General features: G+C 38.0%; 1 protein-coding gene across 1 annotated transcript in view; it reads left to right on the top strand.

Moving 5' to 3' along the window:
• Positions 1 to 25,218, top strand: part of LOC112908326 (phospholipid-transporting ATPase ABCA3-like) — a 114,447-nt gene that overhangs the window by 19,612 nt on the left and 69,617 nt on the right. Inside the window, exon 4 of the mRNA XM_072751293.1 lies at positions 22,919 to 23,092. Coding sequence (XP_072607394.1) covers positions 22,919 to 23,092 — 174 coding nt within the window. The remainder of the gene's footprint in view (positions 1 to 22,918; positions 23,093 to 25,218) is intronic.

Below are 25,218 nucleotides of genomic sequence, written 5' to 3'. Positions count from 1 at the left end.
CAGTGAGGGGGTTAAATTCACAATTCCGAGATCAAGAGTTACATGCTACCCTGACTGAGCCAACCAGGCATCTCTCTCATTCATATCTCTTTTTTAAAAAAAGATTTTATTTATTTATTTGAGAGAGGAAGAGTGCATGTGTGCATGTGTAGAGAGAGCGGGAGGGGGAGAGGAACAAGTAGATTCCTTGCTGAGCAGGAAGCCTGATGCAGGGCTTGATCCTAGGACTCTGAGATCATGACTTCAGCTGAATGCAGATGCCTAAACAACTGAGCCACCCAGTTAAACAGGTGCCCCTGTTTATATCTTTAACATGTATTTTTATGTCAGTTATATCAGTAATGGAGGGAAGTATGTTAAAATCTCCATCTATTATAATTTTTTAAATATAAATTTATTTTTATTGGTGTTCAATTTGCCAACACCTCTATTATAATTGATTATTGAATTGTCAGTGTTCATGAGTGATTGTTATTAGAGCACTTTTTTTTAAATTTTTATTTATTTATGATAGTCACAGAGAGAGAGAGGCAGAGACACAGGCAGAGGGAGAAGCAGGCTCCATGCACCAGGAGCCCGATGTGGGATTCGATTCCGGGTCTCCAGGATCACGCCCTGGGCCAAAGGCAGGCGCTAAACCGCTGCACCACCCAGGGATCCCTAGAGCACTTTTTAAATGATAGCTGCTTTAAAGTCCTTATATTAGATAATTCTAAGATGTATGCCATCTTGATTTGGCATCTGAGGATTTCTTTTTGTTTTTAGAGTTTAAATTTTCTTTTTTTTAAATAATAAATTTATTTTTTATTGGTGTTCAATTTGCCAACATACAGAATAACACCCAGTGCTCATCCCGTCAGGTGCCCCCCTCAGTGCCCACCACCCATTCATCCCCACCCCCCGCCCTCCTCCCCTTCCACCACCCCTAGTTCGTTTCCCAGAGTTAGGAGTCTTTATGTTCTGTCTCCCTTTCTGATATTTACACCCATTTCTTCTCCCTTCCCTTCTATTCCCTTTCACTAGTATTTATATTCCCCAAATGAATGAGAACATATAATGTTTGTCCTTCTCCGATTGACTCACTTCACTCAGCATTATATCTTCCAGTACCATCCACGTTGATAAAGTGGTGGGTATTTGTCATTTTTGCATCCATGTTCATCAGGGATATTGGCCTGTAATTCTCCTTTTTGGTGGGGTCTTTGTCTGGTTTCGGAATTAAGGTGATGCTGGCCTCATAGAACGAATTTGGAAGTACTCCATCTCTTTCTATCTTTCCAAACAGCTTTAGTAGAATAGGTATGGTTTCTTCTTTAAACGTTTGATAGAATTCCCCTGGGAAGCCATCTGGCCCTGGACTCTTGTATCTTGGGAGGTTTTTGATGACTGCTTCAATTTCCTCCCTGGTTATTGGCCTGTTCAGGTTTTCTCTTTCTTCCTGTTCCCGTTTTGGTAGTTTGTGGCTTTCCAGGAATGCATCCATTTCTTCTAGATTGCCTAATTTATTGGCGTATAGCTGTTCATAATATGTTTTTAGAATCGTTTGTATTTCCTTGGTGTTGGTAGTGATCTCTCCTTTCTCCTTCATGATTTTATTAATTTGAGTCTTCTCTCTCTTCTTTTTAATAAGGCTGGCTAATGGTTTATCTATCTTATTAGTTCTTTCAAAGAACCAACTCCTGGTTTTGTTGATCTGTTCCACAGTTCTTCTGGTCTAGATTTCGTTGAGTTCTGCTCGAATCTTTTTAAAAAAATTTTTTTAATAAATTAATTTTTATTGGTGTTCAATTTACGAACATACAGAATAACACCCAGTGCTCATCCCGTCAAGTGTCCCCCTCAGTGCCCGTCACCCATTCCCCCCTACCCCCCGCCCTCCTCCCCTTCCACTACCCCTAGTTCGTTTCCCAGAGTTAGGAGTCTTTATGTTCTGTCTCCCTTCCTGATATTTCCCACACATTTCTTCTCCCTTCCTTCATATTCCCTTTCACTATTATTTATATTCCCCAAGTGAATGAGGACATACACTGTTTGTCCTTCTCTGATTGACTTGCTGCACTCAGCATAATACCCTCCAGTTCCATCCACGTTGAAGCAAATGGTGGGTACTTGCTGTTTCTAATGTCTGAGTAATATTCCATTGTATACATAAACCACATCTTCTTTATCCACTCATCTTTCGATGGACACCAAGGCTCCTTCCACAGTTTGGCTATTGTGGACATTGCTGCTAGAAACATCGGGGTGCAGGTGTCCCGGCGTTTCATTGCATCTGAATCTTTGGGGTAAATCCCCAACAGTGCAATTGCTGGGTCGTAGGGAAGGTCTATTTTTAACTCTTTGAGGAACCTCCACACAGTTTTCCAGAGTGGCTGAACCAGTTCACATTCCCACCAACAGTGTAAGAGGGTTCCCTTTTCTCCGCATCCTCTCCAACATTTGTTGTTTCCTGCCTTGTTAATTTTCCCCATTCTCACTGGTGTGAGGTGGTATCTCATTGTGGTTTTGATTTGTATTTCCCTGATGGCAAGTGATGCAGAGCATTTTCTCAACTGCATGTTGGCCATGTCCATGTCTTCCTCTGTGAGATTTCTGTTCATGTCTTTTGCCCATTTCATGATTGGATTGTTTGTTTCTTTGGTGTTGAGTTTAATAAGTTCCTTATAGATTTTGGAAACTAGCCCTTTATCTGATATGTCATTTGCAAATATCTTCTCCCATTCTGTAGGTTGTCTTTTAGTTTTGTTGACTGTATCCTTTGCTGTGCAAGAGCTTCTTATCTTGATGAAGTCCCAATAGTTCATTTTTGCTTTTGTTTCTTTTGCCCTTGTGGATGTATCTTTCAAGAAGTTACTGTGGCCAAGTTCAAAAAGGGTGTTGCCTGTGTCGTCTCTAGGATTTTGATGGAATCTGGTCTCACATTTAGATCTCTCATCATTTTGAGTTTATCTTTGTGTATGGTGAAAGAGAGTGGTCCGGTTTCATTCCTCTGCATGTGGATGTCCAATTTTCCCAACACCATTTATTGAAGAGACTGTCTTTCTTCCAATGGATAGTCTTTTCTCCTTTATCGAATATTAGTTGACCATAAAGTTCAGGGTCCACTTCTGGATTCTCTATTCTGTTCCATTGATCTATGTGTCTGTTTTTGTGCCAGTACCACACTGTCTTGATGACCACAGCTTTGTAGTAGAACCTGAAATCTGGCATTATGATGCCCCCAGCTATGGTTTTCTTTTTTAAAATTCGCCTGGCTATTCGGGGTCTTTTCTGATTCCACACAAATCTTAAAATAATTTGTTCTAACTCTCTGAAGAAAGTCCATGGTATTTTGATAGGGATTGCATTAAATGTGTAAATTGTCCTGGGTAACATTGACATTTTCACAATATTAATTCTGCCAATCCATGAGCATGGAATATTTTTCCATCTCTTTGTGTCTTCCTCAATTTCTTTCAGAAGTGTTCTATAGTTTTTAGGGTATAGATCCTTTACCTCTTTGGTTAGGTTTATTCCTAGGTATCTTATGCTTTTGGGTGCAATTGTAAATGGGATTGACTCCTTAATTTCTCTTTCTACAGTCTCATTGTTAGTGTATAGAAATGCCATTGATTTCTGGGCATTGATTTCGTATCCTGCCACACTACCAAATTGCTGTATGAGTTCTAGCAATCTAGGGGTGGAGGCTTTTGGGTTTTCTATGTAGAATATCATGTCATCGGCGAAGAGGGAGAGTTGGACTTCTTCTTTGCCAATTTGAATGCCTCAATGTCTTTTTGTTGTCTGATTGCTGAGGCAAGGACTTCCAGTACTATGTTGAATAGCAGTGGTGAGAGTGGACATCCCTGTCTTGTTCCTGATCTTAGGGGAAAGGCTCCCAGTGCTTCCCCATTGAGAATGATATTTGCTGTGGGCTTTTCGTAGATGGCTTTTAAGATGTCGAGGAAAGTTCCCTCTATCCCAACACTCTGAAGTGTTTTGATCAGGAATGGATGCTGTATTTTGTCAAATGCTTTCTCTGCATCTAATGAGAGGATCATATGGTTCTTGGTTTTTCTCTTGCTGATATGATGAATCACATTGATTGTTTTACGAGTGTTGAACCAGCCTTGTGTCCCGGAGATAAATCCTACTTGGTCATGGTGAATAATTTTCTTAATGTGTTGTTGGATCCTATTGGCTAGTATCTTGTTGAGAATTTTTGCATCCATGTTCATCAGGGATATTGGTCTGTAATTCTCCTTTTTGGTGGGGTCTTTGTCTGGTTTCGGAATTAAGGTGATGCTGGCCTCATAGAACGAATTTGGAAGTACTCCATCTCTTTCTATCTTTCCAAACAGCTTTAGTAGAATAGGTATGGTTTCTTCTTTAAACGTTTGATAGAATTCCCCTGGGAAGCCATCTGGCCCTGGACTCTTGTGTCTTGGGAGGTTTTTAATGACTGCTTCAATTTCCTCCCTGGTTATTGCCCTGTTCAGGTTTTCTATTTCTTCCTGCTCCAGTTTTGGTAGTTTGTGGCTTTCCAGGACTGCGTCCATTTCTTGTAGATTGCCTAATTTATTGGCGTATAGCTGTTCACAATATGTTTTTAAAATCGTTTGTATTTCCTTGGTGTTGGTAGTGATCTCTCCTTTCTCCTTCATGATTTTATTAATTTGAGTCTTCTCTCTCTTTTTTTTAATAAGGTTGGCTAATGGTTTATCTATCTTCTTAATTCTTTCAAAGAACCAACTCCTGGTTCTGTTGATCTGTTCCACAGTTCTTTTGGTCTCGATTTCATTTATTTCTGCTCGAATTTTAATTAACTCTCTTCTTTTGCTGGGCGTGGGGTACATTTGCTATTTTTTCTCTAGCTCCTTTATGTGTAAGGTGAGCTTTTGTATTTGAGTTCTTTCCAGTTTTTGAATGGATGCTTGTATTGCGATGTATTTCCCCCTCAGGACTGCTTTTGCTGCATCCCAGAGATTTTGAATGGTTGTATCTTCATTCTCATTAGTTTCCATGAATCTTTTTAATTCTTCCTTAATTTCCTGGTTTCCCTTTTCATCTTTTAGCAGGATGGTCCTTAACCTCCACATGTTTGTGGTCCTTCCAAACTTCTTGTTGTGATTTAGTTCTAATTTCAAGGCATTATGGTCTGAGAATATGCAGGGGACTATCCCAATCTTTTGGTATCGGTTCAGACCCAATTTGTGACCCAGTATGTGGTCTATTCTGGAGAAAGTTCCATGTGCACTTGAGAAGAATGTGTATTCAGTTGAGTTTGGATGTAAAGTTCTGTAGATATCTGTGAAATCCATCTGGTCCAGTGTATCATTTAAAGCTCTCGTTTCTTTGGAGATGTTGTGCTTAGAAGACCTATCGAGGGTAGAATGAGCTAGATTGAAGTCACCAAGTGTTAAGTGTATTATTATCTAAGTATTTCTTCACTTTGGTTATTAATTGGTTTAAATATTTGGCAGCTCCCACATTTGGGGCATATATATTGAGGATTGTTAAGTCCTCTTGTTGGATAGATCCTTTGAGTATGAGATAGTGTCCCTCTTCATCTCTCAATACAGTCTTCGGGTAAATTTTAGTTTATCTGATACAAGGATGGCTACCCCTGCTTTCTTTTGAGGACCATTTGAATGGTAAATGGTTCTCCAACCTTTTATTTTCAGGCTGTAGGTGTCCTTCTGTCTAAAATGAGTCTCTTGTAGACAACAAATAGATGGGTCCTGCTCTTGTATCCAGTCTGAAACCCTGCGCCTTTTGATGGGGTCATTAAGCCCGTTCACGTTCAGAGTTACTATTGACAGATATGAGTTTAGTGTCATCATGATATCTATTAAGTCCTTGTTTTTGTGGATTGTTCCACTGGACTTCTTCTTAAAGGGGAATTTTAAGAGTCCCCCTTACAATTTCTTGCAGAGCTGGTTTGGAGGTCACAAATTCTTTCAGTTCCTGCCTGTCTTGGAAGCTCTTTATCTCTTCTTCCATTCTGAAGAGAGCCTTTCTGGATAAAGTATTCTTGGTTGCATGTTTTTCTCATTTAGGACCCTGAATATCCTGCCAGCCCTTTCTGGCCTGCCAGGTAGGTCTCTGTGGAGAGGTCTGCTGTTACCCTAATATTCCTCCCCATAAAAGTCAGGGATTTCTTGTCTCTTGCTGCTTTAAGGATCTTCTCTTTATCTTTGGAATTTGCAAGCTTCACTATTAAATGTCGAGGTGTTGAACGGTTTTTATTGATTTTAGGGGGGGATCTCTCTATTTCCTGGATCTGAATGCCTGTTTCCCTTCCCAGATTAGGAATGTTTTCAGCTAGGATTTGTTCAAATACATATTCTGGCCCTCTGTCCCTTTTGGCACCCTCGGGAACACCAATTAAACATAGGTTTTTCTTCCTCAGGCTGTCATTTATTTCCCTTAATCTATCCTCATGGTCTTTTAATTGTTTGTCTCTTTTTTCCTCAATTTCCCTCTTTGCCATCAACTTGTCTTCTATGTCACTCACTCGTTCTTCCACCTCATTAACCTTCGTCGCTAGGACTTCTAGTTTGGATTGCATCTCATTCAATTGATTTTTAATTTCTGCCTGATCGGATCTAAATTCTGCTGTCATGAAGTGTCTTGAGTCCTTTATGCTTTTTTCTAGAGCCACCAGTAGCTGTATAATAGTGCTTCTGAATTGGCTTTCTGACATTGATTTGTAATCCAGATTTTGTAACTGTGTGAGAGAGAGGGCTGTTTCTGGTTCTTTCTTTTGAGGTGAGGTTTTCCTTCTAGTCATTTTGCTCAGTGCAGAGTGGCCAGAAACAAGTTGTATTGGGGAAAGGAGAAAAAGAGAGGAGAGAAAGAAGTAAAGAAAAGAGAAAAAGAATAAAGAAAAAAGGAAGAAAAAGAGAAGAAAAAGAGAAAGTAAAAATGGGTGGGGGAAGCAAACAGAAATCAAAAAGCAAAAACAAACAAACAAACAAACAAAAAACATGGTGGAGTATCTTCTGATTCTGTATACTTTAAGTCCCTTGACACCCCCCCCCCCCCCCCCCCCGTAACTTGTCTGTCTAGCTGGTCTTCTGGGGAACGGGTCTGTTGTGCTGATTTTCAGGTGTTAGCACTTGGGGGAGCTGCTCTGCCTGGTGTAGGGCTGCCTGGTGCAGGGCTCAGTGGGGGTTGTTTACCCCGTGAGGCCCCAGGAGGAACAACCACAGTGGCAGCGGTCAGCTCTGGAGCCCTGGATTCAGCTCCTGCAGTAACTACAGAGCTCTCAGTCTGTAGGTGCCTGTATGCTCCTGTGGCCGGGCCGCTGATCTGCTCAGCTTGGGGCAGGAGCGTCCTTGCTGTCCTGGGCCCTCCTGGCCTCTGCCTGTCCGGGGGGATATCGGATCCTGGGCTGTGTCCCCGGGGCCCGGTGTCCCCAGGGCCGGTGCCCCCGGGCCTGCGCTGTTGGAATCGTGCTCCCGGCCGGGGCAGCCCCTTCTCCGCGGAGCCGCCGCCTGATCCACTCCGAGCTTCTCCCAGGTCCAGCCGTGCGCGCTGCAGCCCTTTCGGGAGCTCGGCGCCCTCTCCTGGGCGCGCAGGTGTGTTAGTGTCCCAGGGAGCCTGAGGGCATCCCCGCCCTCCTGGGGTCTTGCTCTAACTCCGTGGGAGCCCCTTTCTGCCCGGGAAGATTGGTGAAGCTCCTGCTTCTCCAGGATGGTGCTTTCCTGTCCTGGGGGCACTCGCCCCAGCCTTAGCCCGGCTCCTCGGGCTGACCCTCCCCCTTGGATGTTTTTTGTTTATTTCTTTTTTCCCTCTTCCTACCTTGATAGAAGCGCGAACTCTTCTCACTGTAGCATTCCAGCTGTTCTCTCTTTAAATCTCAGGCCGAATTCGTAGATTTTCAGGTTGATTTGAAGGTCATCTAGGTAATTTGGTGGGGACAGGTGACTTGGGGACCCTACACTTCTGCCATCTTGCCCCTCCCCTCTATCTAGGTTTTAAATTTTCTTTACCTTGGTTTGCTAATTTAGTGTTGTGTCCTGCATATTTTTTAATTAAAAAAATTTTTTAAATTGGAGTTCAATTTGCCAACATATAGCATAACACCCAGTGCTCATCCTGCCAAGTGCCCCCCTCATTGCCCATCACCCAGTCACCCCAACCCCACGCCCACTTCCCCTTCCACTACCCCTTGTTCATTTCCCAGAGTTAGGAGTCTCTCATGTTTTGTCACCCTCACTGATATTTTCACTCCTTTCCCTTTATTCCCTTTCACTAATTTTTATTTCCCACAAATGAATGAGACCATTTAATGTTTGTCCTTCCCCGATTGACTTATTTCATTCAGCATCATACCTTCAAGTTCCATCCATGTCAAAGCAAATGGTGGGGATTTGTTGTTTCTAATGGCTGAGTAATACTCCATTGTATACATAGACGACATCTTCTTTATCCATCTTTCGATGGACACTGAGGCTCCTTCCACAGTTTGGCTATTGTGGACATTGCTGCCATAAACATCAGGGTGCAGGTGTCCTGGCGTTTCACTTCATCTGTATTTGGGGTAAATCCCCAGCAGTGCAATTGCTGGGTCGCAGGGCAGATCTATTTTTAACTCTTTGAGGAACCTCCACACAGTTTTCCAGAGTGGCTGCACCAGTTCACATTCCCACCAACAGTGCAGGAGGGTTCCCCTTTCTCCACATCCTCTCCAACATTTGTGGTTTGAGCATCGAATTTCTTTCCATTTTGGTCATCTTCAGTTCCTCTCATTGATGTTTTATAATTTTCAGAGTATGGGTCTGTAAGTTCTTCAGTTAAGTTTAATGCCAGGTATTTTCTTCTTTTTGGTGCAATTGCAAATGGGACTATTTTCTTAATTACTCTTTTTGGTGCTTCATTATTAGTGTATAGAAATGCAACAGATTTTTGTACATCAATTTTGTATCCTGTGACTGTATTATAGCTGTTTTTTATTCAGTCTCTTCTTATTTAGTTGAACTTCTTATCTTATTGGCTATAGCTCTTAGTTGCTTTAGGGTTATAGTATACATATTTGCCATTTTGTCATACATTTTACTTCTTTATCCTATATTGGTATTATTTTTGCTTTAAAAGTAAACTATATTTGTAAAGAGATTGAAACAATAAGAAAAAAGTTTTATATTTTCCCAATGTATTTCTCACTTTCTGTTCTCTTTATTCCTTGTGTAGATCCAGATTCATCTTATACCATTTTCCTTCTCCCTAAATGTCTTTAAATTTTTTTTGTAGTACTGTTCTGTTGATTTTATTCTTTCAGCTTTTATATATCTGGCAAAGTATTTATTTTGCTTTCATTTTTGAAAGATATTTATGTTATGTTAATAATTCTAAATAAGACGTTTTCTTTTAATATTTAAGTATCTGATCCACTGTAATGTTGCTTTGCATGTTTCCAGTAAGATGGGGCTTTCCCCCATGCTGCACATAATGTGTCATTTTTAGAGGCTGCTTTATAGATTTCCTGTTTTACTAGTTTTCAGCAATTTGACTATGATATGCCTTAGTGTAGTTTTCTTCATGTTTCTTGTGCTTGGATTTCATGGAGCTTCTTGTATCTTTAGGTTTGGCCATAATTTTAAAAACTTTGCCCTATTTCTACATATTTCTTAGGCCATCTCTCTCCCTCCGATCCTTGAGGTACCTATGTGAAGCTATCTGAATTTGTCTTATGGCTTATCGATGCTCTACTGTTTTTTTTCCCCCAGGCCTTTTGTGTTGAATTTGGGCTCATTTATATATTTATATTATCATATCTTCAAGTTCACTAGTGTTTCCTGCAATATCTAATCTGATGCTAATCCAATCTAGTGTATTTTTAGTCTCAGATACTTTAATATTTTCTTTATGTCTACTGAGCATGTAACATTTTCCTATAGCTTACTAAGCAGATGGAATGCAATTGTAGTAAGTTTTAATGTCCTTGTCCACTAATTCTATAATTGCACATTTGTATGTTAGTTTTGATGATTGAATTTTCTTTTCAGTATGGGTCATATATCTCCTTCTTAGCATACCTTATATATTATTTATTTACTACTATGTAGCAATATTACCACAATTTGGTAGCTTACAATAACGCACATTTATTAGTTCATACTTTTTGTGTGTTGGATTCAGGCATGGCTTTGCTATGTTTTCTGCAAGGCTGCAATCCAAGATGTCATCCAGAGTAGTGGTCTCATCTCAGTCTCATATAGGGGAATAATCTCTTCTAAGCTCATGTAGTTGTTGGTAGAATTGTTTGTTATAGTTGTGGGACTGAGTATTTTAGTTTCTTTCTGACTGTTGGATGGAGGCTCAGCAACTTGCCATATGGGTCTTCTAAATGGCCTAGGGCATCATCAAATTGAGCAAGAGAAAGAGTCTCAGAGTGAGCAAAGTGCCATAATCCTATGTTACATAATCATAGAAATGACATTTAATCACCTTTGCTATATTCTATTGATTAAAACAAGTTTGGTGACCCACCCACACTCAATGTGAGGGAACCACACAGGAGTGTGAATAATAGAGGGCAGAGATGCTAGGGGTCAACTTAGAGATTGTCCATTACATCTAGTAAGTTTTTATTGAATATCAGGGATTGTGGACTTTGTTCAGCATTGGGTATTTCTGTGTTACTATATTCTTCAGTTTTATTTTGAAACTGAGTTAAATAATCTGGAAACAGTATTGTCCTTTGGGGTCTTGCTTTTAATTTTTGTTAAGTGGATTAGAGTGGCATTTATTCTAAGTACTTCTCAACAGGGAGCAGTTTTCCTCCCAGAGGACATTTGGTAATGTCTGGGGATATTTGTTTACCTAGGATAGTTGCAACTGGCACCTCATAGGTCATTTAGGGTTGCTGTTAAATATCCTGTAAAGCATAAGATAGCTTCCCCCCACAATTAAAAATTAGTCTGAAATGTAAATAATACTGAGAAATCCTGATGTATATAACACACTTAGGACAATGCTTTGCACTGAGTATGTTCTCAGTAGTGCTGAGGTTGGAAAATCCAACCTAGACTCAGGTCTAGGTCTAAATTTGGCCCACTGTTAATGCAAAATCCTTGAAAGTATTCTACCTATAACCCATAATTATGTGGTTTTAAATTATGTGGTTTTAAACTCTGGCTCATGGAAACAGGAACTATTTCTAGACATTTGTGATCTGTAGGTATTTGTTCTTCTAATCCTTAAAAATGGTTCTTTTTTATGGCCTCGACCCCATTCTTTATGCATATATGCTGATGAATACTAATATGAAGACTCTAGTAGGAGTACTTTTCAAAGATCCCTGAAACTCTCCCTCTGTAATTATCTCTGTTGTTATTTGACCCTGCAAACTCCAGCCACCTTGTCCTCTGTGGATTCCAAGCTTCTGCTCTCAGGAACATTGCTGGACTCTCACTCTAGTTAGCTGGGCAGCTGGTTAGCAACCAGCTAAGTGATTCATTGATCACAGGGCTAATCTCATTTGTTTCATTCTTCTCTAAGTGATTACTGGCCTTTATTGACTGGTCTTCTATGTCTTGAGAATCGGTTTTTTACTTGTGTTTCTTTTCTTTAAAAATTATTTTTAATTTTTTTAGTTAACATCTAAATGACATATAAAGTGTCCGAGTTTTAGGTGTACAATATAATGATTTGATATATGTATACATTGCAAAATGATTATAATGAGTTTAGTTAATATCTGTAACTATACATAGTTAGGATTTGTTTGTGTATGTGCACTTTTAAGGTCTACTCTCTTTGCAACTTTCAAATACGTATACTCTGTTGTTAACTCTCACCATCATGCTTTACATTACATCCCCAGGATTTGCTTCTCTTATAACTAGAAATTTGTGCCTTTTAAGCACCTTCCCCTACCCCCTGCTTCTGGCAACTGCCAATTGGTTGTGTGTATCTATGATTTGGGTTTTTATTGTTATTTCTGTTTTTAGATTTTGCATTTAGTAATATCATAAAGTGTTTGTATGACTTATTTCACTAAGCATAGCATCCTCAAGGTCTGTTCTTGTTGTGCAAATCACAAAATTTTTTCCTTTTTATGGCTGAATAATATTCCACCATATATATATCTTTTTTCACATATATCTGACTTCTTTCACTAAGTATAATGCCTTGAAGCTCCATTTGTGTTGTTGCAAATGGTAGGATTCCTTCTTTTTTATGGCTGAGTGATGTTCATTGTATAGATGTCTTTTTTTTTAAGTTGTTTCTACTTAGAGGGTAAATCTGGTCCTATTTTCCCCCATCTAGGCCAGATGGGAAAGCCTTCCATTTCTCTAAAATTTTGTTTTAAATTAGAAATTTTGTATGAAAGAACTGTAGACACTATTTCCTTTTATTTAAGACAGTTACCTTGCATCTTGGCTGGGTTGCTGTCTTAGCTTCATTCAGCACTCATTTAAGATAGAGGCACACAATTCCAAATGATTTCTTTTAAAATACCAATGCCTGTTACATAAATAGTGCACGTTAAAAAATGAAACAGACGAAGAAAACAGGCCTGAGCCACTTACTCAGAGATATTTCAACAATTTGATGTATGTTTTTCTTTCTCTGTATGAGTGTTTGCATGTGGACACTGCATATCTATACTTACAAGTTTTGGTGTCATAGGTTACTTAGGTTTTTGTAAACTTTCTCTTTTTTTAAAAAATTTATTTATTCTTGAGAGACATAGAGAGGCAGAGACATAGGCAGAGGGAGAAGTAGGCTCTATGCAGGAAGCCTGATGTGGGACTTGATCCCGGGACTTCGGGATTACGACCGGAGCCAAAGGCAGACACTCAACCGCTGAGCTACCCAGGTGTCACGTAAACCCTCTTTTCGATTTTTCATTGAAATTTGCTTTAATAGACTGAGTTTTTCGGCGATCCTTAATAAATCTGTTATTTCGTGGTTCTGTAGTCTTTTAATTAACATTTTATTTCCTTATTTGGTTCCTTTGCATGATAAAATATACCTGAATCCATTTGTAAGAGTATTAGGAAGACTCAACCAGATACCCTCACATTTATTTGTTTATTCAGGACACAATTTTAAGCACTTCCTATGTAGTAGACAGAGGACACTAAAGTCACAGAGTTTAATATTGATATAAAAAAATTAAAATATATTACTTTAATAATATAGTAGAAAACATCTGTTTTGAATAGTTTCTGGAAACTAGCACCACTACTCCCCCCCCCCCACGGTAAAAGTTTTATTTTTTATTTTTTATAAATTTATTTTTTATTGGTGTTCAATTTGCCAACATATAGAATAACACCCAGTGCTCATCCCATCAAGTGCCCCCCTCGGTGCCCATCACCCAGTCACTTCCACCCCCCACCCACCTCCCCTTCCACCACCCCTAGTTCGTTTCCCAGAGTTAGGAGTCTTTCATGTTCTGTCTTCCTTTCTGTTATTTCCTACTCATTTTTCTCCTTTCCCCTTTATTCCCTTTCACTATTTTTTATATTCCCCAAATGAATGAGACCATATAATGTTTGTCCTTCTCCAATTGACTTATTTCACTCAGCATAATACCCTCCAGGTCCATCCATGTCGAAGCAAATGGTGGGGATTTGTCGTTTCTAATGGCTGAGTAATATTCCATTGTATACATAAACCACATCTTTTTTATCCATTCATCTTTCGATGGACACCGAGGTTCCTTCCACAGTTTGGCTATTGTGGACATTGCTGCTAGAAACATCGGGGTGCAGGTGTCCCGGCGTTTCATTGCATCTGTATCTTTGGGGTAAATCCCCAACAGTGCAATTGCTGGGTCGTAGGGCAGATCTATTTTTAACTCTTTGAGGAACCTCCACACAGTTTTCCAGAGTGACTACACCATTTTTTTTATCCTTTTAAATTAAAATGATCCTTTAAAACTAAATCCTTTTTTAAATTACCCTTTTAAATTAAAACGGTCTTGTAACTTTTTAAAAGTTGTCATTTAAACTCCAGTTAGCATACAGTATTATATTATATGTATATTATATTATATTATGCCTATATTGTATTAGGTATACAATATAATAATTCAACAGTTCCATATGTCACCCTGTACTCATCACGACAAGTGCACTCCTTAATCCTCACCACCACCTGTTTCACCCATTCCTTCACCTCCCTCTTCTCTAGTAACCATCAGGGTTGTTCTCTACAATTAAGAGTTTATTTCTTTTTAAAAATATTTTATTTATTTATTCATGAAAGACACAGGTAGAGAGAGAGGCAGAGACACAGGCAGAGGGAGAAGCAGGCTCCATGCAGGGAGCCCGATGCGGGACTCGATCCCTGGTCTTCAGGATCACACCCTGGGCTGAAGGCAGCGCTAAACTGCTGAGCCACCCAGGTTGCCCTAAGAGTTTATTTCTTGATTTCTCTCTCTATCCTCCTTATTTTTCCCCTTTTCTTCTTTGTTTTGTTTCTTAAATTCCATGTGAGTGAAATCATGTGGTATTTGTCTTTCTCTGACCGACTTACTTCACTTAGCATTTTTTTTGGCCACATTATTAAGATTTTAATTTTTAATTTTTTTATTATTTTTTTTAATAAATTTATTTTTTATTGGTGTTCAATTTACCAATGTACAGAATAACACCCAGTGCTCATCCCATCAAGTTCACATAGCATTTTACTCTCTAGCTCTATCTATGTCATTGCAAATGGCAAGATTTCATTTTTTTTGATGACTGAGTAATTTTCCTACACACACACACACACACACACACACACATATACATACACACATACCACATTTTCTTTATCCATTCATCAGTCAGTGGACATTTGGGCTGTTTCCGTAATTTGGCTATTGTAGAATACTGTTTATAAAAATCAAGTGCATGTATTCCTTTGAATTAGTGTTTTTATATTCTTTGGGTAAATGCTGGATCATAGGGTAGTTCTATTTTTAACTTTTTTTGTGGAACCTCTATACTATTTTCCACAGTGGCTGCACCAGTTTGCATTCCTACAAACAGTGAATGAGGGTTTGTTTTTTTTCTCCACTTCTTTACCAACACCTGTTGTTTCTTGTGTTTTTTATTTTAGCCAATCTAACAGGTGTGAGGTGATATCTCACTGTAGTTTTGATTTGAATTTCCCTGATGATGAGGGATGTTGAGTATCTTTTCATGTGTCTGTTGGCCATTTGTGTGTCTTCTTTGGAGAAATGTCTGGTTTCATGTCTTCTGCCTATTTTTTGATTGGATTATTTGTTTTTTGGGTGTTGAATTTATAAATTCTTTATATATTTTGGATACTATGCTGAATTATAGTTCATGAAGCTCACTGCTGAAATTCTACAAACTTGCCCATTATGTTGTTTGGATTTTAGTGTTCATAGATGAGGACATTGAGGCACAGAGAGGTCAAGGGGTTTGCTCAAGGTTATATTGCTGGTAAGTGGCAGAGTGAGGATTCAAACCTGGGGAATCTGTTTCTCATTCACTGTACCAGAGAAAAGTAGCTTCAGAAATGTGCAGAGGCAGCATGATGGAGTGGGAAGAGCACAGAACAGGGAGCTCCTTCTGTACAGCTTTGGAGAAGCAACTCACTGTCTTTGAGTCTGGCTTTATGATCTGTAAAATTAAAAGGGTTTGTGTAGGTTAGGGATTGGCAAACTTTATCTGTAAACAAAACTAGATAATACATATTTTTTTAGGTTTTGCAGGCTATATTACAGCTATCAATTCTATTGGAGAATGAACATAGCCATAGACAGTACAGAAGTAAATGAGCATGGGTGTATGCCAATAAAGCTTATTTATAAAAGTATAAGGCAGCCTGGATTTAGCCCATTGGCTGTAATTTGCCTGTCCCTACTTTAATCTATAATTGAATTAAAGCATATTTACTTAAATACTTCCTGGAGGTATAACATAATAAAAAGAAAGATGGTCTTGTTTTTGTGTTTTAAATTTTTAATTAAGTATTTCTAGTGTTAGAACTGCAAATGGTAAGTTATCAGGAAGAAGATCTGGACTTAAAATTCTGAGTGGAATCAATAGCACTGCCACTTATTAGGTGGTTGGTTTTAGATTCCTTGACTACTCTGAGACTTGATTTCTATGTAAAATCAGGGTGATAATATTTAACCTATATAAGTTTTTGTGGGAAATAAGTCAGAATATATTTATGGATGCATTTTGAAAACTATGAACTATTTTTCATGACATTTGGTTTGTGTTAACTTCCTACAGGAGTACCAGCTCATGATAGGACTCAGTAATGCTATGCTCTGGGCTTCCTATTTTGTCTCATTCTTTTTGATGTTTGTAATTATCACCTGTTTACTGTGCATGATTTTATTTGTCAAGGCAAGTATGTATTTGAATGCAGCATGCTGCAAGTAAACTTCAAGGGGAATAAGATAACTGTGGGTGTGGGCTGAGTGGGTTTTAGGTTGCAAAGAAATATATATATATTTTATTCAATCCCCTTGAAATTCAGAAGCTGCTCAGTTTATTAGTACATAAAACCATAGATCTAGATGGGCAGCCCTTCCATGAGAAAAAGGTTATTTAACTTTGCATATCTCTGAACAGTGACCCATTTCACTAGGGCCACTCAAGTGTTAAGGGTATTTTCTTTTGCCTCCCTTGTTTATCTGTGACACCTCTTATATTATGACTAAACTGGCATCCTGGTTGTTTTGTTAGATTGTACCTGAAGTAGTCTTCCAGTACAGTGACCCATCTCTCGTCTTCGTGTTTTTCCTGTGCTTTGTCGTTTCCTCTATATCCTTTGGCTTTCTGATTTCCACATTATTCAATACAGGTGAGTCTAAGACTCCTCCCATGACAGGTTCTCAGCATTTCAGTTGACTTTAAAGAGGATTTCATTTAGGAGCTCTTTCTAAACTTCAACTACCACCTCATATTCAGCCTCTACTTATTATACTCTAACAAAAAAGACAGATATCATATGCATGTAAAATGATTTGAGGGGAAGAGCGAAGATCAGGGAAAATCAGTATAGCATAGGGTGCCTGTAAAAAGAGGATAAAAACCTACATAAGATCACATGTGACAAGAAGGTGTCAACTAAAGTAGCGTCATGTGGAAATATTCATTCACTCACTTGCTCTTGAAAGTGTTTGGATCACTCATCACATGCCTGGGACCATGTTGAATATGCAAAAAGCATGTGCAAATCAACTTCCTAACCTTTGCATTCTCACATATGAGAGGGATGTATGACTGGATAAATTCAGACTGAACTAAGGGAATTTGTACTTCTCCAGTGGTCATTTTCTGTTACTTACCATTTATTAAAAAATAAGTATATATATTTTTTCAGACAACAAATTTTCATCACTTTGACGTTTATATCTTTCATAATGGAAATTCCATAATTAGAGTATTACCTTCTCTTGGTCATTTAAGACACCAGGTACTATAAAAAATTTGCTTTATGGTAAACTTTACATTTCGTTGGTATTTTTTTTCCCGTTGGTATTTTTATTGTTTTCAGCAATAACACTGCTACCAGTTGGTTGGTTCTTACAAAGTAGAGTCATACCCACCACCTATCATGAAGTATAGTAAAACTATGAGTGGAGAATCATTATGTCAAAGTCAAGCTGAAGGTACCATGCTGAGGGGTAAAGTATACAAATGCCAAGGAGAGACTCTTTGGCCAAAACAACTATGATGCTGATGAAATATTTTTAAAAATTATTTCTGTTTATAAACATTGCTGAGGTGGCACAAAGTCCAAAAGTTAGTTGGGAGGTGATTAAAAGCCAAAGCTAGCTTTTTTGTTGGGATTTTCTTTTGAGCACCAGAGATTTCGGTATTTTCTTCTGATAGCAATTCAGAGACCTCAGGTAAGCCTGGAGAACATGCCAAAGGTAGATTATTTAGCAGGACACTTTGAATAAAGGTAAAACTTAAATAGCTCCTCTTGCTGTGTAAGTGAATGAGAAACAAAGGTACCACACAGAAGGAACAGTAAATTCTTATTTTGCTTAAATTCACCAATGTATTAAGATTGTGGTTTATGTGAGAATGGCATCAGTGAATGCAATCAGCAGGAATAAATTACAGGTTTTAATAGGAGATTGGTGAGTTATATAAAATTTTATATTTTGAAAGTTATGGAAGTGGTACCATTCTATTTTTTTTCTACAGGTGCTTTTCCATATCTGTTTTTTAAATTATAAGTCCTTTAAGTTTTTTCATGGTATGAAATAGATAACAAATGCAAGAGTGTTTTTACAGTGTTCATAATAATAAAATGAATACCCAGGTGCTCATCCAAGTACTCAACATACCACATTGGAAAACAGAAATTGCTAGTATCTAAGGAATGCTTTAGTGCTCCTTTCTGATTATAACCACTATTCTGATTGACTTTTCTTTACAGATTTGCTTTTTTTTTTGCCACTTATATATATATCTATTATTAGCTAATGTATTGCTTAGTTTTATTAATGAAATTATACTGTATAATTTGGATACAGCATGGTGTTATGATTTAGGCGTTATATAGTTGTAATTTCATTTTTACTGTTGTATGGTATTCTCTTTTTTTTGTATGGTATTCTCTTGTACAGTTATCAGTTTTATGTTTGATAGGTATGTGGGTTGTTTCTAGTTAGTTATTGTTATGAATAGTATTGATGTGAACATTCTTGTATATGTCAATTGGTAGAGATATACAAGGATTTTTCTGGGGTGTATAATTAGGAGTGGAATTTCTTACTCAGGTAGGGTATGTGAGCATGTTATTTAACTAGGTTATGTCAAACTGTTTCCAAAGTGGTTGTATAATTTCAAATCCCTCCTAGCAGTAGGTATGTATCCCTACTGTTTCAGACTTGTAAAATTTGTATCATATTTGAGGTGTGAAAGGCATCTCATAGTACTTTTAATTTGTAATTTCCTGGTAATTATTGATTCTGATCATATTTTTAAATAAATTTATTTTTTTATTGATGTTCAATTTGCCAACATATAGAATAACACTCAGTGCTCATCCCATCAAGTGCCCCCCTCAGTGCCCATCACCCAGTCCCCCCCCCCGCCCACCTCCCCTTCCACCACCCAGAGTTAGGAGTCTCATGTTCTGTCACCCTTTCTGGTATTTCCCAACATTTTTTCTCCTTTCCCCTTTATTCCCTTTCACTATTTTTTATATTCCCCAAATGAATGAGACCATATAACGTTTGTCCTTCCCCGATTGACTAATTTCACTCAGCACAATACCCTCCAGTTCCATCCACATTGAAGCAGATGGGGGGTATTTGTCATTTCTAATGGCTGAGTAATATTCCATTGTATACATATACCACATCTTCTTTATCCATTATCTTTCGATGGACACCGAGGCTCCTTCCACAGTTTGGCTATTGTGGACATTGCTGCTAGAAACACTGAGGTGCAGGTGTCCCGGCGTTTCACTGCATCTGTATCTTTGGGGTAAATCCCCAGCAGTGCAATTGCTGGGCCATAGGGCAGGTCTATTTTGAACTCTTTGAGGAACCTCCACACAGTTTTCCAGAGTGGCTGTACCAGTTCACATTCCCACCAACAGTGCAGGACGGTTCCCCTTTCTCCACATCCTCTCCAACATTTGTGGTTTCCTGCCTTGTTAATTTTCCCCATTCTCACTGGTGTGAGGCGATATCTCATTGTGGTTTTGATTTGTATTTCCCTGATGGCAGTAATGCAGAGCATTTTTGTATGTGCTTCTTGGCCATGTCTGTCTTCCCTGTGAGATTTCTGTTCATGTCTTTTGCTCATTTCATGATTGGATTGTGTGTTGCTTTGCTGTTGAGTTTAATAAGTTCTTTATAGATCTTGGATACTAGCCCTTTATCTGATACATCATTTGCAAATATCTTCTCCCATTCTGTAGGTTGTCTTTTAGTTTTGTTGACATATCTTTTGCTGTGCAAAAGCTTCTTATCTTGATGAAGTCCTAATAGTTCATTTTTGCTTTTGTTTCTTTTGCCTTCATGGATGTATCTTGTAAGAAGTTACTGTGGCCAAGTTCAAAAAGGGTGTTGCCTGATGCTGATCATATTTTTAGGTTAATAAGAACTGTATGTTTTTCTCTATAAAATGTTTATATCTTTTTACATATTTTTACAGCTTTATAAAAGTATAATATATATACTATAAAATTCACCCACTAGTAGATTTTTCAAGTTATGCAACCATTACCAAATCTCATTTTAGAAACTTTCTATCACTCTCAAAATTTCCCTTGAGCTAATTTTCAGTCAATTCTCATTCTTGTCTCTGTAGTATAAGGCAACAACTCCTGCTTTCTCTATATATCAGTTTGACCTATCCAGACATTTGGAATGTATGGGTAAAATATGGAGTCTTCTAAAATATCTAGTCTAGTTCCTTTTACTTGCCTAGCATGTATCAGTCTTTCCTTTCTGCTAATTGCTGAATAATATTTCCTTATATGGATATGCAACTTTTTTTTATCCATCTAAGGGTTGAAGGACATTTAAATTGTTTGCAGTATTTTTGGCCATTATGAATAACACTGTTATGACTATTTACATACAAGTCTTTGTGTGGACATATGTTTTTAGCTCTCCTGGAAATGGAATTGTTGGATTGTGAGATAAATTTATATTTAACTTTTAAAGAACTTTCCCAAATTTTTTCCAGTGTGACTATACAACTTTATATTTATCCCCACTAGCAATGAATAAGGGTTCCTATTTCACCACATCCTGTCCTTTTGCCCCCCTTTAATTTAATATAATTTAATTTAATATTCCAGTAGTTAACATACTGTGCTCTGTTAGTTTCCGGTGTATGATACGGTGATTCAGCATTTCCACACAACACCCAGTGCTCATCACAGTGAGTGCACTACTTAATTCCCATTACCTATTTCACCCATCTCCACTCCCCTCCAACCTCCCCTGTGGTAGTTATCAGTTTGTTCTGTATAGTTAAGAGTCTGTTTTTTGGTTTGCCTCTCTCTCTTTTTTTCCCCTCATCTCATTTGTTTTGCTTGTTGATTTGTTTGTTAAGTAGACTCCATGCTGGGCGGGGCCTGAACTCAGGATCCTAAGATCAAGAGTTGGATGTTCAACCAACTATACCATCCAGGTGGCCCTCATATGTTTTGTTTCTTAAGTCCACATATGAGTGAAATCATATGGTATTTGACTTTCTCTGACATATTTCGCTTAGCATATACTCTCTAGCCTGGAAGTTCCTCACAAAGTTAAAAACAGAACTATGAATCAGTAATTGCACTACTAGTATTTACCCAAAGAATACAAAAGTATTAATTCAGGGGATCCCTGGGTGGCGCAGCGGTTTGGCGCCTGCCTTTGGCCCAGGGCGCGATCCTGGAGACCCGGGATCGAATCCCACGTCAGGCTCCCGGTGCATGGAGCCTGCTTCTCCCTCTGCCTGTGTCTCTGCCTCACTCTCTCTCTCTCTCTCTCTGTGACTATCATAAAAAAATATATATATATTAATTCAAAAGTATGTTTGCACCCTGATGTTTATATCAACATTATCCTACAATAACCAAATTATGGTAACAGCCCAAGTGTCCATCGACTGATGAATGGGTAAAGAAAGTGTGATGTACACACACACACACACACACACACACACACACACACACACACAGGAATAATAGCCACAAAAAAGAATGAAATCTTGGGGAATGTTTTTAACACACAGCACTGTCCCAGAGGGTGAACTGACATGTTAACTTAATCATCCTTTTAAAGGGCCTCTCTCTAAATGTAGCCACATTCTGAGGTACTGAAGGTTAGGGCTTCAACATAAGAATATTCAGATGGTAGACACAATCCAACCTGGTATTCCTAAAAAATTTTTTTTTACTTAATGTAAAATATTGCTTATAAAAATTTTAGAAATAATATGAGTTTTTGGATGACTTTTTTTTTCCTACAGAGAGGATTTAATTTTAAATCTATCAGTCATTTAGGTATGGGGCTCTAGCACCCCTAGGTTAGGGGTTTGATAATAATCTAATAAGGATTTTAGGTGATTGAAAATGTTCTATTTCTGGTACACTTGTACTTTAGATGTAGCTTTTCAGGGCCCTAAGTAAAAGTTTGAGCTTCTTTTCTTTACTAGCATGTATTAATTTCTTATGCCCTTGAGTTCTCTTCTTACCTTGATTTTGGCCCTACAAATTGTCCTTGCCTGGTAGCTCTCTGTCCTTATCATACTTAAAAAGTAATACTTTAATATACAAATAAATAAACAAGCAAACAAACTTAAAAAAATAATTTGTCTAGATTTTTCCATCATCATTAAAAGAGTTGATCTGAAATAATGCAATTCCCATGATACATAGCATTCTAATCCAGATGCTTCTCTATTACACTGACTTTTTTCTCCATCTTTTTAATGTACTGTTTCATAAAGTATTATAATTAAATATTCAAAGTGTCATAAATAAGACTGGAAATATGTCTATAACCTCTGTCAACTTTTTCAGTCTTCATCTTCCAAAATTCCAAAATAAATGGAAATAGTGTAGGTGTATTCGTATGACATAATTAGTGGTGTTGTACATCTAGAGATTGTTAGGCTGAGTAGTCATGAATAAAAATGAAAGGAAGTTTTTATAAACATAAAGATAAGTCCTTTTTTAGATGAGTAAATATCCACAATCATAGTGTAAGAAGGAGGATAAATTCCAGAGAAGTTTATTCCTTGTGCCATTCATTAATTCACTCATTCATTTAAGCAAAATATTTATTGAGAACCTGTCTGTGTTCAGCAGTTCTAGATGTTTGTGATACAGTGGTTGGTGGTAACAAAGCCATTTTCTCTTCTTTTGTAGGGTCTACATTTAGACCTAAATTTTAGGGCTTTTTTGTAATAAGATGAGGATATTTCTGCATCAAGTTTTTGTAGTTTATGTGAACTGACTCTATTTTCCTTCTTTTCAGCTACTTTGGCTGTTTCTGTTGGAGGTTTCCTCTACTTTGTCACCTTTTTTCTATATGTATTCGTGAACACCGCATATGAACGTATGACCCTCACCGAGAAGCTGGCTTTCTGTCTCTGTTCAAATGTTGCAGTAGCGTTGGGGGTTGATTTTATATGCAAGATGGAAATGAAGCGTGAGTCTTTCCTTTGTAAAACTGACTTTGATGATTAGATTCCCAGGAAGAAAAGGCATGCGATATGGGTTTGCCAAAGGAGTAGATGGGACAGTGAGTGAAAGATGATTGTAGTGTTTCTTAAATATTTTTCTGGATTATAGTACTTTATCATAAAAATTATATCTTTGTTATATATATGTGTTTGTGTATATATGTCTATACACTATATATATACCTGTATGTACATGAAAATATATATGCAGATATTTATTTATGTATATATGTGTTTGCATGTCTTTCTTATATCCGTGGGCTTGTTTTGGGAGACAGTTTTGCCACCTAGGGGATATTGGCAATGCCTAGAGATTTTTTTGGTTTTGATTATAGTATCTGGTGGAGGACTGCTACTGAATATCATACAAAGTACAGAACATTCCCTGAAACAGAGGTATCCAGGTTCAAATGTCGGTAATGTCAAGGTTGAGACACCTAGCTAATACCCATATTTTAACATCTGTGATGTCACACTGTTGCATCTAATTCCTATCTAATATCAAGAGTTCCTTCTACCTTTTCCCTATCCATATATATACCACCTCCCTGTCCAACCATGAGAAATGTGGCCCCCCACCATTATCAGTATAATTAAGCATTTGTTCAGTTTTGCACTACTCCAAAAATAGGTAGGGAAATGTTCAGCCATACCACTGTAAGCAAAAAACATATTAAATATGGTAATTATTTATAATTCTACATTTAGTCTGAGGCTGTGTAGTCAAAGTACTAGGTTAAAAATTATTTGGGTTAGTACTTTTTTTTTTTACTTTCAGTTTAGTTATTCATTTGAAATATAAGTAGGTGCATTTGTTTCTGTTTGTATCCCATTTTTCATTCCAACACCATTGTTTGTATAATATAAATTTCTGAGTATGTAAAACATTAACACAATATTTAGAAAGTAAAAACTGTAAAAAAAAAAAGCCATAGTTAGATAAGAATCATTCCCTCTTCATACCAATACCTCTCTTTTAAAAATTTTTTTTATTGGACTTCAATTTGCCAACATTTAGCATAACACCAAGTGCTCATCCCGCCAAGTGCTCCCCTTAGTGCCCATCACCCAGTCACCCCAACCCCCCACCCACCTCCCTTTCCACTACCCCTTGTTCATTTCCCATGGTTAGGTGTCTCTCATGTTTTGTCACCCTCACTGATATTTTCACTCATCTTCTCTCCTTTCCCTTTATTCCCTTTCATAATTTTTATATTCCCCAAATGAATGAGACCATATAATGTTTGTCCTTCCCCGATTGACTTATTTCATTCAGCATAATACCCTCCAGTTCCATCCACGTTGAAGCAAATGGTGGGGATTTGTCTTTTCTAATGGCTGAGTAATACTCCATTGTATACATAGACCACATCTTCTTTATCCATTCATCTTTCAGTGGACACTGAGGCTTCTTCCACAGTTTGGCTATTGTGGACATTGCTGCTATAAACATCGGGGTGCAGATGTCCTGCCGTTTCACTGCACCTGTATCTTTGGGGTAAATACCCAGCAGTGCAATTGCTGGGTCATAGGGCAGATCTATTTTTAACTCTTTGTGGAACCTCCACACAGTTTTCCAGAGTGGCTGCACCAGTTCACATTCCCACCAACAGTGCAACAGGGTTCCCCTTTCTCCACATCCTCTCCAACATTTGTTGTTTCCTGCCTTGTTATTTTTCACCATTCTCACTGGTGTGAGGTGGTATCTCATTGTGGTTTTGATTTGTATTTCCCTGATGGCCGGTGATGCAGAGCATTTTCTCATGTGCTTGTTGGCCATGTCTGTGTCTTCCTCTGTGAGATTTCTGTTCATGTCTTTTGTCCATTTCATGATTGGATTGTTTGTTCCTTTGCTGTTGAGTTTAATAAATTTTTTATAGATTGTGGATACTAGCCCTTTATCTGATCGGTCATTTGCAAATATCTTCTCCCATTCTGTAGGTTGTCTTTTAGTTTTGTTGACTGTTTTTTTGGCTGTGCAGAAGCTTTTTTCTTGATGAAGTCCCAATAATTCATTTTTGCTTTTGTTTCTCTTGCCTTCATGGATGTATCTTGCAAGAAGTTGCTGTGGCGGGAGGCGGGGCAAGATGGC

This window comes from Vulpes vulpes, chromosome 3 (assembly GCF_048418805.1).
Source record: "Vulpes vulpes isolate BD-2025 chromosome 3, VulVul3, whole genome shotgun sequence".
NCBI lineage: Eukaryota > Metazoa > Chordata > Mammalia > Carnivora > Canidae > Vulpes > Vulpes vulpes.
The sequence above is the reverse complement of the archived record's forward strand: the minus strand, read 5'-3'. Positions and strand labels throughout refer to the sequence as shown.